The sequence below is a fragment of the Natator depressus genome, chromosome 6 (genome assembly GCF_965152275.1).
Source record: "Natator depressus isolate rNatDep1 chromosome 6, rNatDep2.hap1, whole genome shotgun sequence".
In the NCBI taxonomy this organism is placed as follows: Eukaryota; Metazoa; Chordata; order Testudines; family Cheloniidae; genus Natator; species Natator depressus.
Genome location: NC_134239.1, coordinates 57,715,237 through 57,733,720, shown reverse-complemented (window position 1 = coordinate 57,733,720; position 18,484 = coordinate 57,715,237). Strand labels below are relative to the sequence as shown.

Genomic DNA, 18,484 nt, shown 5'->3' with positions numbered 1-18,484 from the left:
TGCTGTTAGTTAAATAAAAAGAGACAATAATTTAACTGTGCAGACAATAACTTTATATACCCTTGTCGAGGGCAGATATATGACACAAGAGCGGGTGGCAGAGGTACACAGAATTCCCATTTATACTTGAATCAGGGAGCACACTTGCTACAGAAGCTGGAGACTTTGATTCATAACAGAATTAAAATTTCCTTTTGATCATAGCAAGAAAAGGAAGCAAAGTAGGAAAAGCATAATTTAGATTTTCACAGAATAGGCTCTTCCCTTCTGTCTCATATGCTGATCCGCATGGTGCGTCGTGTCCTTACTGTTAAAAAAAGAAAGAATATTTAGTTTGCAATGCTATTTTGCTGTGTGAACACTGGTTTCTGTGAACTATATGAATACTGGAGTGTCTGACCATGCTCTGTTTTACAGTCAGGACACTTGTGCATCTCTCTTCAGTAGCTGATAAGTAGTCCCCCAAGCTGACACACAAATCCGGCATGGAGAATTAGCATACTTTCCCCTCCATACATGTCCATAACCACCATTAATGTGAACAGATGTTACACAGGGACAGCAGAATCCAAAGCTTAGTGATTAGGTAAGTGGTCCTGAGAAAAATGTCTTTTTGGGGAATGAATTCTAAAGTTCTTTACCTGGTAGAAAGAATTATTGGTCAGAAATATTGCCTGTTATTTGACTTCTTTCCCAAGTAATCTGCCTCTGTCTGATTCTGTCTGGTCCCTCTGAATTGTAGGCTTGTGAGCTGCATCCATCACAGAGGAGCCACATGTTTATGCATAATAATGATTTATCTTGTGTAATAAAATAATATATCAGACAAACTGTATTATTGTGCTGTTATTTAACACATATTTTTGATCCTCTCAGCTGGTCTAAATAATGTAATACCATTTTCATTAGGAGGGCTACAGTCTTAGGACATATCTTCAAAAGCACTCTCCATTGTCCTGTGCTCCCACCGAAGCCTATGAAGCGAGTTTTATCCACTGACTCCAATGGGAGCAGAGGTAGGCCAACACCTAGTGCTTTTGAAATTCTGCCCTTAGCAATGTATTAGGCAAATGTGATCCAAATTTTACTTAAAGTTCATCTATGATCCATTGTGGTAAAATTCAGATGATCATAGTCCAGTGGGCACGAGTTTTATTCAAGTCATAAAAAGAGATTTGCAATGGCATAAATCTGAGAGATGATTCAAACTGTAGAGTCTGGGAACCACACCACACTGATGACCTCATTAGTGTTAGTGACTGTGCCCCATCGACTGAAATTAGTTACAGAATTGTAACGAGACTGAGCTGTTATATCCGCAAAGCACGATGAGGGATGATGATAAAGCTAAAAGACTTTTTATTTTACATTGTTTGCATCTGATTCTCTGCCCTTCTTCCTGGGCTTGGACCTACCAGAGGTGTAGGAGATCTTGAAGCCAGTGGCTGCACCAGTGCCACCCCTGACAAACTCCACAAGCATAGTTCTACCAGAAGCTGTTACAATTGGGGGACACTCTGTCCCACAAGTCTTGTCCAGTAGAACCTCAGAAGACTGGCTGACCCCATCATATATTTTAACATATTCACTTTTACAGTCTGTGGAGGACTGCAAACTAAAGACATCAAACTGCAGAGAAACCTGAAAGAGAAGAGGAAACAAACCTTTTAATAGTCACTAGCCTGATTCCCGATCAGGCAGGTTCCATTAGATCAGAGTGAGTCAAAACTAGATATGAGCCGGAACTGGAACTAATTATCCAGCCTCTCCTCCCATGCCCTGAACTTTTAGGGTTCAGATAAAGTAGAATCTGAATGTGAATTGCCACTTCCATTGGTTTTGCAAAACTAAGGTCCAACCAATGAAGTTTTCCAAAATCAAAATTATTCCTGTCTTTTCCCATCTGTAGTTTAAGCATGTGAATATGAATGTTATAAATTAGAGAAGGAAAATATCTATTATGTTAGCTGCATAACCCAAGAAAGGAACTTAATTTGAAATTTGTATTATGTCCTTATTTGGCAACTGGAGTGTAGCAAGCACAGCAAAATGCGTAATCAGACAGACATCAATTCAACTACATGTAAAAGCTATCAAATCCCTGTAATTACCCGTTTGGATGGAATTCGGATGAGAAAGAAACAGGTAGCATTGCCTGAGTATTTTGACGCGTAGTTGTCAGAGCTCAATGACCCAGATGGGCTATCAAGGATGGTGCTGCAGCGATCTGACAGAAAACACAACGATTGTACCAGAATCAGATTTAGAGACTCTTTTGCATGCAAGTCAGGTACAGTTGTGCTCTGTTTAGAATGAAATGTTCTCCATATTGTCATCCGCCAACATTAATTTCAAGGTCTCTGCACATCTGTGATAGTTAAAATTCAGTCCACTAAATGAAGAAATGTGTAATTCTAATTTTCAGATCATTCATAAATATTGATATTGAAATGGCAATACAGTAGCACAATGGAAAAGCATTAGCTTTTTACAGATAAAGTCCAGAACAGAGCAAAAGGCCATAAATTTAAGTTTCTTTTTGCATATATAAGAAAAATGTGAGAAGGTTTAATTTTGCCGAGGGAGTGGCAAATAGGCTGAATGGGTTTCCATTGGAGATGGGGGAAGTCAAGCTACATTAGTATATTTAAACAAAAATGTGATGACACTATGGTATTTACGTTAAAGGGGTTTAGTCAGTTTTGTGCTTGGGAGGAGTCAGCAGACTATCCTCTTGTCAGGAGGAAATTTTCTGTTTATCCCGCTTTCCCCTGAGACTTAGAATTTGTTTTTGTATTTTGCAAGGGAGGGATTTTGCCTTTTCTGGTACAAAATAGTTAAAATTAAAGATTTAAATATTAAAGTTTTTTTTAAAGTGAATTAAAACTTAAGTGTTTAAAAATGTGTAGGTTTTGGATGGATGAGTTGTCACTAAACTGTTCCAGATGTGAGAGGCCCCCAGCTGTTTCTGGTCCTTTCAACTCTGAAATTACCTATGTCTGCAGTCAGAGACTAGTGTGATAACAGACTCTTTGAAGTTCTTATAGTTGTTTTTGAGCTCTATGGAAGTCAAATGATTGAAAGGAAGCACACAATGGAAAGACTACGTGGGCCAAATTCAGTGCACTTCCATGGAACTGCACCCACTTACACCTGGGCTGAATTGGTCCAACAGAGTTGGAAACAATCACATATTGTGTAATCAAGATGTGTCCCAGTCTTCATCTTTGGTTTCCAGGTTTATCCTCTGAATGCCATGCGTTCTTAATGTGTACAACCACCAATTTAGTGTAGAAGTTTCAGGATGTTCCAAATACAGTACAGCATCTCTCTGCAGGGCTACACTAGGACCTCTGAAAAGGCTCTGAACAGAAGATGGATATGAAGTACTTACTGCAGTTATAGAGCTTGTTGATTTTGGCCACATCCAGGTTACTCAGTCCATATCTCTGTCCAACACGTACAGATGCATCAGGAATTGGTATAATAGTTGCTTTCCCAGGCGTGTTAGAGAAAGCATTTCTGCAGAAACAGAAAGAATCATGTTTTCTAAATCTAATGATTTTTTACAGTATTTAATTGTGTAATCTATATGCTTTACAGTACTTGTACATAACTTACTCCCATGCCACATTGCAACTGTATAACTCTTCTGACCAACCATTTCATATGGAACAGTAATGCACACTGAGTACCTGGTATTCTCTGAATATTCTGTTAGAGTGACATTCATCCCTATGTAGAGGACCAGTACAAGGTTGGCCTATGCACCACTTAAAGCATATTTAAGGCTTTTGGTTATAATGGGCCAAATTCACGGAGTTACCCTCAGGATGAATTTGGCCAATAATAATACTTTAAAGTACACTTTAGCTTAAGTGATTCATAGGTTTTGTTGAAGGAAAATAGTTTCCACTGTGTGTGCGGGGATGGGGGGAATCATTACAACATTTCTCTTTGTCTTATAGCTTATTTTTACAAAAATCTAAATTTGAGGCTAAATTTGAGCTGACAGTGGCCTTTAAGACCACCTGAAGAAATGTATCCCTTTAAGGCCATCAGAATGGACCCGGAGAACCCCAGTTCTACTGAGGGCTTAACACAGAGACCAATTCAAGGTCAACGTCCTGATTTTCAAAGCCTTGCATGGAACTGGTCCTAGATATCTGGGAAGCTGCACCTCCCTCCATGATCATGCTCTCCTGCGAGATCTGTGTTCCATGGGAACAACGAAACTACAAGTAAATGATGGAGGATCATGACCATGGAAGAGAGAAGCTTCAGAGGAGCCAGTCTTAAGACTACAAACCCCACTACCACATAATAGAATGACCACTAACCTCACTGCAGTGAGAGCTAAATGTAAAACCCACCTCTTCATTCAAGCTTTCCATTGCTCTTGGGATTCACTAAAAATAAAACAATGCCCCAAAGCCAAACCAACCACCCCAACCCACCATGAAATATCCCTCTAAGTCTGCCTCTTGGTGGCTGGGAAGAGAGAGACAGAGGGTGTGTGAGAGCGCACTGGTGTCATATTAACTTGATGGTGTTCAGATACTATGGGGATGAGGTCCACATGAGTACCCGTGAGATCGTCTAGTGCACATGGTATTGGAATGCAGAGAAGTAGTATGTAGTTCTGCTAATAACAGAACACTAGCCCATGCCTATTTGTGTGCCTGGACTCACTTCCACAACACACTATACTCACCAATAGATCATATATACACCTATCTGTGGTTTAGGCCTAGTAATCAATGCCCTCAGCAGTGACAAGTGAGGAGCTCTGCTCTGAAGCTGCTGCCTTGAGACTTTCAGATACAAGATTAAGCAACAGTGCTGGCAAAAATATATTTTGTATAAATTTGATCTGGATGTCATGTAACGAAAGTAAATATGGAACAGCCTTTACCTCACTTTCAAATGACTTTAATGGGGAGATAAAGGATAATGAACTTACCTTGCAGAAAGAGTCTGTTTGGATTGAATCACAGCCATTCATATTTTCCTCAGGAAAAATGTAAAGCTGATAATTATAAAGAGGAATTGTGTCTCCTAATTTCAACAAGAGATTTGAGCTCTATGTGCCTTCAAGAAAAGAAATCCCACATTCCAACTTACGTGCCATAGTGCATCACTGAGGAATAGTCATATTGAAGGCCCAGGTTGTTGGAGTTATCGGATTTCTTAAAGTTGCCTTTATTACCTGTAATATACAATATCATACTTAGAAGATGTATCAATTTCCCCCTCTTTTCCAGGATTCAGGACCAGCTAGGAACAATAAGACATTAATTAATCCAGTATCTGCACTAAAGAAGAGTTCAAGTGTACCTACCTGCACTAATGTACTCCCACATGATCTTTACATAGCTGTCTCTGTCACTTCGACCCTGTTCATGTAGAAAGCCCAGTGCATGGTTCAGCTCATGCTGAATTACTCCTTTCCACATGCAGCCTTTCTTCATCACAGAAACAATCTGACCACCTCCAATCTTTCCATAGTGGGACCAGCAGCTGAGAATGACATTAAACACCAAAAGAGGAAAAGTTTGATATCAACCAGCCTTGGGGCCTGTACAGAGGATTTCAAATCACAGTTTATTAAAGGAGTGAATGGTCATTCTCTTCTGCCTATTGTGATATTAGGGGCACATACTAGGGTGAAACTCACCCCAGTGCAGAGGGCCAGTGCAAGACCTAGGCAACACTTAAGTTCCACATTAGCCCTTAAGTGGTGCAGAGGCCTCTGTGTGCAGTGTGCTGGCCTCCTGCACAGGGGGAATTTCATCCACTGTTCCTTAGAAACATGATTTTTTTCTAAAACTACTGTAAAGTTTATCTTGGGGCTTCTTTAGAGAATGAGCAGACTTGAAGGCATTTTGAATCACAGGGATATTGGACAGTCCTCCCCTCGGCTGGATTTTTGGCCTTGACAGCCTACTATACCCCTGATTTAGAGGACTAATTCTTCCATACTCTATTAGAATGGATACTTCCTGATGCAGTTTGCCATATATTGTGCTCAGGTGTGTGTCACAATGCTCAGGCACAGCAGCATGAGTTGGGGATGCAGTTTCTACCTTAATGGTGCTTTTCCTGGGTGTGTGAATTGTTTTAAGTCTGCATTTGGTTAGTTCCTGATGTTGCTCCTCATTGCTTAACACTGATCAGGGTGCTTTGCACGCTCAAATGGCATGGAGGTTCTCAAATAAATCCAGTTCACTGTCCTCTCTACATCCACTCAAGATTAAAGAAGCAAAGACATGAAAAGTGGGATAGAATAACATTTTTAATAAGAGTCAGTGCCAGCGGGACTTACCCTTTCCCTGACTTAATATTTAGATAGTCAGATTCTGTTGTGCGATTCACAAAATCAATACAAGTTAGAATTTCAAACTCTGCCATAGCTTCACTAATCCACCGTATTTGTGCCTCGTCTGGGGAAGAAAGGCTTAAATTACTTGTCACACAAGAACAATTATTTGAAGCATAAAAGTCAATGTATGCTCAAAATAGTGCTTATGAGGGATTTAAATGGCAAGTTGATCTCATGCTGAATTTCACCCTAACTGCTTTAATGGCCTAGTACAAGTCCCTTCTCTGTGTTCAGGACTTGGCCTGAGAAGGGTTTGGACAGCAGGCTGGTTTCTGAGTTTCTTGTCTTAGATGAAGACAAGATTAATCTGGGGATGGTCCAGCTACTGTCTGTTATTATGGGTAACTCTTTTGCTACATGTGTGATTCCAAAAATAATGAATGCATCCAAAGGGTGATGCAATAGATACGTCTTATAAAGTGTATTTAATAATAATGTCTCATTACAGAGAAGTGCCATCACTGTCGACAAGAGAATAGAATAGTCAGCAGGATGGGTGGAATTGCCTTGGGACAATTTGCTCTCTTTTCTCACTGTAATGTATAGCTTGTCTATGTATGTGTGTCATAAGTGAACTAGTGGAATGTGTTGCATCAAATATTTGCACTGTCCCTATGTCTAAGTTTGCATTTAGAATTTAATTAAATGCAAATTAATTTTAATTTCAATGAAAATTAATTAAAAAATATTATAGAAATGCAAATCACCATAGTCAGGGGAGAAGACAATGGGGACACGGACAATGCCATCACTGGACTGGGGCCAAAAACATGAGCGATCTGAACAGCCAATAGCACTTCGGCTCTTTGTCATAACAATGTCACCTTCACGCAAGCGCTGGGTGCTGTCTGTGCAGAGAGAAAGAGGAATGTCATATGGAAAGATGAAAGGGTTGTTTGCATTGATGGGAAGTTCTGGCTCAGTTAGGTAGGGTTTAGATAGGGAGGGGTGATGGAAATTGACAGAGAGAGAGGCTTATGCTACCTTAAAAATACTGACATTTCAATAATCAAAATTCAAGAGAGAGCAAAAAGGGAGTCGGAACGGAGGATTCAGGAATGGACAGAGAGAAGAGTGTATAGAGAGAGATACATGAGAGACTGCTTCTATGTGCTGGAGTGAAGTCATTTCAAAAGACTGTTGGAAGGGAAAAATGGGGAGAAGCAGAGAACACAGGGAGAAGGAAACTAACAGAATACATCCAAAAGCATCCAGAAGACTCAAAAAAAAAGAGGTTGAAATGGGGACAGAGTGAGTCTGATCAGCCACCAAATATCCCATCTATGAGCACAAATTCTGAGGCTTTATCATGGCTGAAGACCCATGGCTACTCACAAGATGTTTGAGTTCAAGACAATTAAACGATGACTTAAATATTCAAAGATCTTTTTCTAAATCCAAGAAGTACAAAGACATCCAAAATTACGGCTGAAGCCATTATTAACCTGCCTCCACAGTTCAGATGTCTCCAAAATATATATAATCTTCAACACCAGATGTGCTAGGCACAACTGGACAGATTGGCAGATTTAAAGACTGCTTAGCAAAGAAGTATGTGTCTTGTCTCTAAGTTTGTCTAGAGCACTTCATGTTCATAAGACCAGAGAAATATTTGGGCCAACTGCTATAAAATGCAGCAGAAAAAAGACTCTGAAAACACCCAAGATACGTATATAGCTTTAAAGTTATTACCTGCATTAGCTTTCAAAATTCGGTTAAAAACGTCTTCCTGTGTGTCTGTCTCTGTAGCCAGCTCAGCGTCTGCACAGAAATGCAAGGATCTCAGTTTGCCCTTCCCAAAGCATATACTGGTCCTGATCTTCACACTGGTGTTACTCCATTGATTTCATTCAATGTATTCCTGATTTACACCAGCATGTGTGAAATCAGAATCAGGCCCAAAAGAAATTTATGAACTGGCATGGCATAAAGCCATGTATTTATTCTGCTCAGAAGCACAAAACCTTGTGACCCCACAAGAGCTGTGATTACTTTTTAGTTACAATTTCATGAATAAGTCTTTTTTTTTTTTTTTTTTTTTACCACCACCCTTTAAGGACCCAATCTTTGGCTCCCCTGAATCTGGTTTGCACAACTCAGGCCATATGGATTGACATAAATGAATGTTACACAAACATACGGAGAACAGAATAGACCCATCTCCTCTTACTTAATGAATAGTTAAAAGCCACAATAAAAATTCCTTCTGTAGGGAACAAATTCCAAAGAGCCTTTGAATCTGATTCTCCCCTCTCTGACTCCGGTTTTATACCAGTGTAACGCCACTGAAATCAAATTTAACCATAGCAAACTTCAGTCAATTCTGATCCACTGAACCTGAAAGTTCAGTGCAACCTGAAAAATTCTTCAGTGGCAGTAAATTTTAGAGATGGCTTGAACTAATTCAGAAACATATGAAAAATCACGAAACATGGGAGACTCTATTAGTCAGTCAAGTGCCTAATTCATTAAGGTGCCTTTGAAAATCCCAGGAGACACCAATTTTCATCTTTAGGCACCTAAATACATTTGTAAATCTGGCCTTAGATCTTGAACTCCTGGCCAAAGGCCAGATTGCTTCCTCCAGTCTTAACATAGATGGAGTTCTGGCAGAGCAGGTCTGGGGCATTCAAAGGAAGCAGCCCTCTCTGCCAACATTTTTTAGTACCTGCCTCCCCTTCAGAGTGGAGTTGCCATGCTTCCACTGCCTTTCATACCCCTGCCGAAATGAGGAACACGCTGTGACCAGTAGAAAATAAGGCAGCGTGGTCAAGATTTTCCACTAAAATTTATCTATTTTATAGAGATCTTTTGTTTAAATATGGCAAACATACATTTGAAGCGTGGACATCTAAACAAGAGGACAACATTTTTCATTTGTGCACCTGTGTTGGCATTTCACTGCCAATGTTAGGTGCCTACATGCTGAACTGAGTGTCCACATGAAAGAGTTTGAAGCCCTATTTAGGTGTCCTGGCTTGAAAATCAGAGTACACAGGACACAGCTTTTACATGGCATTACTGGGTACCCTTTTTCTTAGCCTTATTGAGTTTGGCATAGACAGATGGAAAACTAGATCTTGTTTTGTACTGTTGCATTTTTTAATTGTTACATTGGTTGGCTTGTAAAATCCCAGTCAAGCCAAACCCTTCATTTTCTGTCTGCACAGTGGAGTTGTAGTCTGTAGAAGGAACCAAGGGTGTTAAATCTTCCTGAAGTCTTACTCGGGGGTCTGGAGAATGGGGAGGACAATAACAGAGCATGCAGTTCCAAATCACTTCCAAGCTTGCTGCATTTCTTTCCTTGGGGTAAAGGTTCTCTGGGCAATTTTGAGGATCCCAGCAAGAATTCTTTAAAATGCTAGAAGCATCAATTACAAATAAAGCACTAGTGCATATTGTGCTTTTAAGGCAGCTGCACCACGCTTTCAGAGTACAACACAAGGAGGCTCAGAAGTGTGGCCAGCTCCACTGGCCTGTGTGAAAAAGCAAGATGCATGGCCTGTCCCCTCCTGGCTCACTTTGAGGGATTTAGGACAAGTTTCAGGGGAGAACAAGGAACAGAATATGCCCGGGTCCAAGAAGGTGAATGCTCCCTTGCACGCCTGCACATGACCAGGCACTCTCAAGCCTAACCTGTCCAGAGCACATTAACACTGTGTGTCAGGAAACACTCCAGCTGTACGACACTCCAGTAAACAAACAAAGATAGAGACAATGCAAAGCAGCACTCACAGTAAAATGCTTGTGATTTACAGTCAGAGTAAACAAGATGCTGGATTTGCAGTACTTTATCTTAGATTTATATTTTTTGTCATGACTGAATTTATAAGAGACAGGCATATTAACCAGGAGAGGACTGGAAGTTACTGGGCCCACGTTTTTGCATCATTTACCTTGAGTGGACTGTAAAATGTCACTAGAGGGGGTCACTTCACTCTTTGTAGGATAAGCAGTAACATCTACAAAAGGAAACATGGATGTTAAAACCTTAGCAAGATAAACTACCCAAACCTTGTAACTTCACCCCTGAGCTGAAGCCATAGTAAGTGGGGCACATCCTATGTGCTTGTCCGTCTGTTTTTTATGCTGCATTCATCATAATATCTGTGCACCTCTTGGGGGAGGAAGTTGGTGCACCACCTGGGAAAAGCATGAGGCCTTGACTGGTGCTTGTTTGGTGTTCACTCCCAGACCTGCTCCCCTCTGGGGTATTAGTACAGCTGGCCTGACCACAAACTCCCAAGGGTTGCCAGCCAAATGATGCTTGCCCCCTGCATGTGTGTGCTGAGTGGAAGGAAAGATTCCTTGCACCCTCTTTCTCATTTCCAAGCTGCCATCATTTGGTCTTAAATTATTAGGGTAGAAGTCCCAGAATGCACCTGCCAGTGCCACATGTCTGATTGCATGGGGTTAGGGTATCAGGGATGGCATAGAATGATGCAGTCCAAAGTTTCCTTAGTGACGCCATAAATGCCAGATTTCACAGAAGAGATAAAAATTGTAACAGAGGTAAATTAAAACTTTCTCTGTGCATTGTGAAATTCGATCACCCCATAATATTTCCATCAAGGACCCTCTGCAGCTGTGAGCTCCAATGGTTGACTACTCAATGGAGTGTGTCCCTCAGTATGCTCCAAATTTACTGACCTCTAATTTCACAGAGCGTCCCTTTGTTCTCACATTATGAAACAGGGAACAAAGGAGGGAGTAGTCAGTTTTCATTAGCCAGTTAATAGTTCTGAATATCTCTCGCAAATCCCTTTTAACACTTCTTCCTTTGTGATAAATCATCATAGTCTTTGCAATTTCTTATTGCACTTAAGTCCCACTTAGAGTTCTATTTCCATGGCTCTTGTCTAGAGCTTTTCAATAGCTTCCCTCTATTTCTTGTGATGAAACAAATAAAAGTGAATGCCCTAGATGAGCCCGTATGGTTGCTTGTTTTATGTCTTTGCATGGTCCAGTGTTTAGGGCCTAGGACTTGGGAGACCTGGGTTCAATTCCCTTCTCTGCCACAGGCTCCCTGTGTGACCTTGGGCAAGTCCGTTAGCCTCTCTGTGGTTCATTTCCCTATCTGTAAAAATGGGGATAACAGCACTTCCCTACCTCACAGGGCTGCTGTGAGAATGAGTACATTTAAAAAAACATTGTGAAGCACTTTGAGATCTACCAATGAAAAGTGCTCTCTCTCTCTCTCTCTGTGTATACATACAAACTGTACAACATTACCCATTTGCAACTGCCTCCACTCTACCTCTGCTAAAAGCTTTGCTTTCATCTCCTCTCCCCAGGACTTTTGCAATTCATTTCTCTATGGTCTCTCTACCTCCCAACTCTCCAGTCACCAGCATGTACAGTTTGCTGCTACCTGCCTTCAGAGCTGTACAATCACATGCGCATACATACCTATGCACACACCATCCTCAAACAACTCTGCTGGCTCCCCACCTGTTCCAGGATCTAGTGCAAAATTGCTCTCTTTGTGTATAAAACCTTAGCCTTTCTCTAGTTGACACCATCTCTCTATTTCTCTTCCATTCACTCTATACATACAGCACTGACCGTATTTCTTAAAACTCCCCTTGTTCTCACCACAGCTGGTCCATGTGCATTCTTCTATGCCACTCCTGCCATCTGAAGAGTGCTGCTATATGTCTTTGCCTTTGTGACTCCATCTCTTTTCACATTTCCACTGAAAACATCTTTACTCCTTTGTCTGCATCTCTTAATTTCTCATTCCTTCTGCTGCTATTTATTATTGAACTCAGCAAAATGTTTGTAAGGACAATGCTTTACAATAAAAGTTTTATTGTTCTCTGACAGTTCATTTGTGCCTCTATGAAATAGATGGGAAATTGAGCAGAAAGCCAAGATCTCACTGGAAACCAGATAAGTGCAATTTAGTGGCACATTTATTACCAAGAGCAGGAGCCTCATCTGGTGTAAATGGGTGTAACTCTGTTAACTTCGATGGGACTACAATGAATTACTCCATCTGAGGATCTGGCTATAAAAGTCTTGTTTTATACAGTCTTATTTTGGTAAGTAGTTAGTAATTTATTTAGTTTTTTTATATTTAAATTATTGTATAAATCCTACTTACTTGCATCATCATGTCCATTGTGCTCCTGCAAAACCAATATATTTAAGTTTTCATTTTTGCATGTTAACTCACAAAATTCAACAACAACAAATTAAGAGCAAATGGAAGATGTAATCTCAAAGACTGATATAAAAATAAAGTTACAAGCTAATATATTTCTTTTAGATACACAGCTGGGAAATATTAAAAAGACAGCTCATCCACCAGTCAAAGAAGCAGAGATCAGATACAGTAAACAGAAGGGTTGTGTGGAATCGCTCTCACCTGAATAGGGAAGCTTAGAGTTGAATAAAAGAGAGGTGCAATAAAGACTAGGAGCATCTTCAGGTCCATTTTCAAGTTCTGAGAGCTTATCTGTGACTCTCGCTATCTGTCCCAGATCAGGAGCGCTGCTAGATATACTAGCAGAGCCTGCTCTACCAGGGCTGCAAAATTAGCCAGCCAATGAGCAACTCAGAAGACAGCAAACAAACAATTTTTTTGGCTAACCAGAGAGGTCAACTCACCCCTAATCAAGTTCCAACGCTGTCCTATTGGCTGCCAGTTACAGCTATCACTGTCTCTCACTTCCTGTGTGCCTCCAGACCTCCTGCTGTTGCTTTCTGACCCTCATTCATGCTGCTCCCAATGCTTGGAACAGACCCCTCTATCGGTGCCATGTGCCTTCTCTCTCTTCTCACCGAATCCTTCCTGAAAACTCACTCCTTCTGTGCAGCCTCCTATACTGATGCCACCAGTGATGTCTGCACCTGAACAACTGTCCCATGTAGTGTCGTTGTTGGAGTTTAGAGGGTAAGTTGTTAGGGGTAGGGATTCTGTCTGCCTGTGTGTTAGGTGAAGCATCATGTACTGTCATGGTGCTCCCTATACAGTCATTTTGGAGAATGTAACAATCATTGCCTAGTGGGGACATGTCCATATCTCCTCCCTTCCCACCTGTTTAGCATACTAAAACAAATCCCTTACCTCCCCTGCTTACTGACCTATAAACAGAATCTTTTGCTTCTTGCCATCTCAGGGTTTTCTGTCTTTTCTGGACCTCCAAAGCTTCTTGCTTGCCACTCTTAGTTGCCAGCCTTCCACTTGTTACGTGCCCCAGGAGGCTTTGTGGCCAACAGTCAGAGAAGAGACAGCAAGAGCAGCACGTACTCTATGTATTGTTCCCACTGTGACTAACAGAGCCGATAGCTCGATGGATCTCACTGATCTCACTGGTGTAAGGAAGTGGATATAGGAGGATTTGGGTGCAGATATGGATAAAGTTGCTGGGGTTAGAGAAGAAACACAGCTCTGGCTGGAAAGAAATATTTCACAGGAAACTCACCATCCAGCAAGAGAACTGTAACCTGTTCACCTAACCACACATTACCCTCTGACCAAGCTGCAGCAGAGCTGTGCTGTCTATGATCTATGGCTGTTTTGCGCCTGCAAGTGTCCATTTTCCAAGCATATGACCATCACCATAGGGAAGGAAAACAAAGATACATCAAAAGAGAGAAAACAAAGAGAGGAACAACATACATTCCCTTTAGATTGTGACAAATGGTTGGACAACCTTAGGGTAAATTTAAAAACCAAAACACAGAAATTTACATTTTCCTTCATGTCTTATCATGTCAAGAGATCTGAAAGTGCTTCACAATAATCTTGACATTAGAAGCAATTCCATTCTAGTGAGTTGGATGGCTCAGGGGAGCAGTAATGGTCTGTACAGCTTTTTACCTGCAAGTCATTAGCTCAAACCCAGACCAGGTACACAGTGGCAGTGAAATGCTACATGAAACAGCTATATGAAATGAAGTGGTGGGTGTCAGTCTAGTGCTTTCTGGACAAAAGTCCACCTCATCACAATGAGAGACCATGGATTGAATGGCCCATGGAGATGAAACCCCCCCTTAGCCCTGGAGGGGGCAGTGTAGGCGAAGCTAACCAGGCTTCTGCCCGTGCTGTCGCTGTTCCCTGGGTAAACAGAGGTCAGTACATGGACAGTGTATGACATGACGGGTTGGGCTACATCCGCTTCCAGCGTTTTAGCAAGAAAGATACATCAGACACCGAATAGTAAATTGGAAAGTATTTCAGGGCTCTATGCCACACTGTAAAGAACAGGGATCTTAGCTCATTTTGTTGCTCTTCTCAGAACAACTTCCAAATTGCCAGTATTTTTGCTGATGCAGTGCCCAGAAAGGAAGGCATGAAATCTATTCATCCAAGGTCTATCTGGCTTTTGCTGGTGAAGACCATTTCTGAGGGCCCCCAGCAGCTTCTGAGGGGCTCACAGGTAGCCAACACAAGCTCCAAAGTCTTCATGGACTAGTATTTAAAGGTATGATGTTAGCATGCGTTAGCTAATATGGTCTGCCTCGCACATTTGAAAAGCCTAGGTGTGCTAAACTGGTTGAGTTAAAGCTCCCCCGTACACTTTCACTCAGCCATTGTAATACATATTAAAAGCAGCGTGCATTGTCTACACTAGACTTTTCAAAGGTGTTAGCTAATGTATACTAATATCTCACACCTCTGAATGATCATCTAGGGTCTCCACTGGGAAAGAGTGTGAATATGACAGCTCGGGATGCACTGAGTCAGCAACTTACTGCACAATCTCCACCAGCAGGGATCCCACACAGCCTCTAGCATACTTTAAAGCTGCCTTCCTGAAGCAGTGTCCCGGAGGAAGGACAGGGGTGGAGGCATCACCCTGTGCACGAATCACTTTTGGGAGCAGCACGTCAGGCTGAGCAGCTGCAATGGCTAATGGATTGATATTTCAGATATGGCTGCACCAAAGCCATACAGAGAGGGACTATTCCCCTCCCTGCTCAGAGATGTGAAGACTCTTATGTAGATCCCAAATTGCATTGGCCTTTTCACAGCCATATTGCATTGCCAACTTCACACACTTATTTACTGCCTACTCTCCCCCTTTGAGTCCCTCTTACCAGTTCCTGCTCCTTGGGTTCCTCTCTCCCACTGAGGATCTTTGGGTTTAGCTTGCTTTTCCTCAGGTGGATTAGCTTCATTTCCACAGTTTGAGTCTTGTTTTATTTCCTGCCCATGTTTCCAATCTGTTTAGGCCTCCTTGGATTATCTTCCTCTCCTCTTTGGTGCTCACAGCTGTTCCCTGTTTAGTATTGTCTGTATAATTCATTTATTTACATGCCCGTATCATCAATGACCAGTCGTAATCCTGATCCCTGGCACCAATGGGACATCTCCCTAAACTTGGTACCCTGCCCTTTATCCTGATCTTTCATTTACAGTGTCTTAGCCAGTTTTCCACCCGTCTGACAGTGGTAGTGAACTAAATCATGTAACCTGGTGCTAAGGAGAGCTGGGTGGGAAATGGGTTTCCTGTCATGTGAAAAAATATTAAAATTTCAAAAAGTTTCCCATTCTGTACTGGGACAAAACCAAGACTGTTCAAAAAATTTTGACAGAAGCCAGAGAGACACCTTTCCCTGCAGTGGTTAGGGCACTCAGCTGGGTCTCCCACATCCCAAGTGACTGCCTGAGCCAACAGGCTATTGGCTATTCTGTGGTGGGGCTTTCTCACTCTCGTCTGTTGGAGCTGTTTCACTAGATACATAATCAATTATTCATTGGGCCAGAGAGTGAGTTTATAGCCCATGGTCAGGGCACTTACCTAGCCTACTGGAGTGGCAGGTTCCAGTGCCCGCTGTGCTTGGTTCAGAGCACGGATCTGAACCTGGATCTCCTATATCCACCGAGCTATTCAGGGGTCTCCATCCTGGACCCAAGAAACAGTCCCAATGACATTTTCATTGAAGCCAACCGTCTCCCATGGAAAGTTTTGATTTTAGCAACAACGACAACAAAACATTTGGTGAAAAATTCCTGACACCAGCTGTAGTGCTAACCCCTGCCAAGGAGACTTGAGGAGGTAATGAACTTCTAATTGTCTTGAGCTTTTCCTGAAAGAAAGGCCAAATTCCTCGCCGATATCAGGAGAAGTCATCTGATGTGTCTGCAGCCCTTAGGCGAAAAAAGACAGATCAAAGGTTTTAAATCATGTATTTGGCCCTCAGGACAATGCTGAGTTTAGCTGTCTGCAAAGGAATCCATGTGACAGGGTAAACTGAGAGTGGCTACAGTAGGTGCCTGAAGGTATGTTTGGTTTCCTGCCCTCCTAATGGAGACGTGTCATCATATCACACTGCTAGTGCTACCACATGTATAATAGCAGGGAGGTCTCTCATCTGCACCTCCCTGCTGATATTTCATTCAGTACCACCCAGTTCCCCTGCATGTTCTCCTCTTCTTGGAATATGGGTTGCTCCGTCCTGGCTGGTATTTTCTGAGTGCCCTCTGATTGTACCAGAGATACTAACCACACTGACATTTCTTTTTCTTGCTTCAGCATGAGAGCTGAAAGACAAATGCATGCTTGCTCTTTGCTCTTTGGGGCATGAGCATCAGAGCTGGTTGCATGTTAACTCCACTTGTTACTGGCATTAGTATACAAAGACCTCACAGCCTAGGTCCTAGGTAGCTGAATGAAGATTGGATTTGAGGCCCAGTTTCAGTCAGGCCTGTGCTGGGGGAGTGCTTTCTTGGTTGAAGACCCACAGCTGTGGACTCTTCTCCTCTAACATGGGGGGACTGACTAGGTGACCTCTTGAGCTCCTTTTCAGTCCTACATTTCTACGATATCATGAAGCAGAACCTTCCACTGTACATGCTAAGGCAGGATTAAGTATACTTAGACCATCCTTGACAGGTGGTTGTGTAACCTGTTCTTGAAAACCTCCAATGAAGCGGATTACACATCCTCCATTGGTAACCTGTTTGAGTTCTCAACTATCCTTATAGGTAGAAAGATTTTCCTAATATCTAACCTAAATTTCCCTTGCTGCGTCCTAAGCCAATTACTTCTTGTCCTATCCTGAGTGGACATAGAGAATAATTGGTAACTGTCCTCTTTATAACAACACTTTACATACTGGAAGAGTGGTATCAAGTTCCTCCTCAGTCTTCTCTAGACTAAACTTGCCCAATTCTTTCAACCTTTCCTCATAGGTCAGGTTTTCTAAACCTTTTATTATTTTTGTTGCTGCTCTCTGAACTCTCTCCAATTTGTCCACGTCTTTCTTTAAAGTGTGTGGCCCCAAACCAGACAAAGTACTACTGCTGAGGCCTCACTAGTGCTGAGTGGAGTTAAACAATTACCTCCCATGTCTTACATATGACCCTCTTGTTAATATCTCCCAGAGTAACATTTGCCTTTTTCTCATGTGTACTCTGCACTCCATCATCCATGCCTAAACCACACCTGATCCAGACAAAGGAATATGGTTCCCCCTGCTTGCATGAGTATCCGATGTAAAGGAAGCAAGGTGTGACCAAAGACAAAGAAAAGCACATGTACATGCAAGGTGAACAAGGGGGAAAGATGACCACTTAACAATCTCCACGGCGGATAAAGACTGCACCCCCAGGAAGTCTTCCTTGTTCCTGCCTCTTGAAGCAGGGTCAATGAACTTTGGGAAGATATAAGCAGAGAGGAAAAGCCATTTTCTCATCCTTCACCTGAGGAGGAAAAGGAACTGAGAATTTTGGGCTCTGCGCAGGGTCCTGGCCAGAGAGTCGGGTCAGCCATGCTGGATAGGACACTTGGTATGAAACAAGAGACTCGAGTTTGTTAAATCAGGTTTTAGTTTTAGAAGGGTATTTTTACTTTTGCTTTCTTGTAACCCTTTCTATCTTTATTCCCTATACTTGGTATCCCGTATCTTTAAGGGAGCAGTGAACTTAATGACTTCTAGAAGTCTTCAGCAAAAAGGCTGGACACTACTGGGCAGATGCTTCTGGGGAAATTTGGGACTGGGTTTTTTTGGGGTAACTCTGCAAACAGTAATTGGGCGGTGGAAGCCAGGACATGACCCCCATGTTTGTAGGCTGGTTTTTGGTGTCAGGGCTGTGAGCCACAGCAGCAGAGCATTTAAAGCACCCAGAGTTGCAGGGCAGATGGTGAC

At 42.0% G+C, this 18,484-nt stretch overlaps 1 protein-coding gene across 1 annotated transcript; it reads right to left on the bottom strand.

The window, feature by feature from the left end:
• Nucleotides 1-266: 266 nt before the first annotated feature.
• Nucleotides 267-12,821, bottom strand: LOC141990057 (astacin-like metalloendopeptidase). Its single transcript, XM_074957014.1, has 12 exons — nucleotides 12,753-12,821; nucleotides 12,489-12,513; nucleotides 10,279-10,344; nucleotides 8,075-8,143; nucleotides 7,090-7,230; nucleotides 6,326-6,443; nucleotides 5,342-5,520; nucleotides 5,125-5,209; nucleotides 3,395-3,522; nucleotides 2,112-2,227; nucleotides 1,416-1,641; nucleotides 267-307 (listed from the first exon to the last, which is right to left on the bottom strand). Exons 1-12 carry the CDS (start codon nucleotides 12,819-12,821, stop codon nucleotides 273-275), a joined length of 1,257 nt encoding a protein of 418 aa, XP_074813115.1. The 3' UTR covers nucleotides 267-272.
• Between the last annotated feature and the right edge of the window lie 5,663 nt (nucleotides 12,822-18,484).

Coding starts and splice junctions, on each gene's coding strand:
- LOC141990057 (XM_074957014.1), bottom strand. CDS start 12,821: ATGGACCTGAAGATGCTCCTAGTCTTTATTGCACCTCTCTTTTATTCA. Junction 5,521..6,325: donor AATATTAAGTCAGGGAAAGG/GTAAGTCCCGCT, acceptor TGTCATTCTCAG/CTGCTGGTCCCACTATGGAA. Junction 1,642..2,111: donor TCCGAATTCCATCCAAACGG/GTAATTACAGGG, acceptor CTTCTCTTTCAG/GTTTCTCTGCAGTTTGATGT.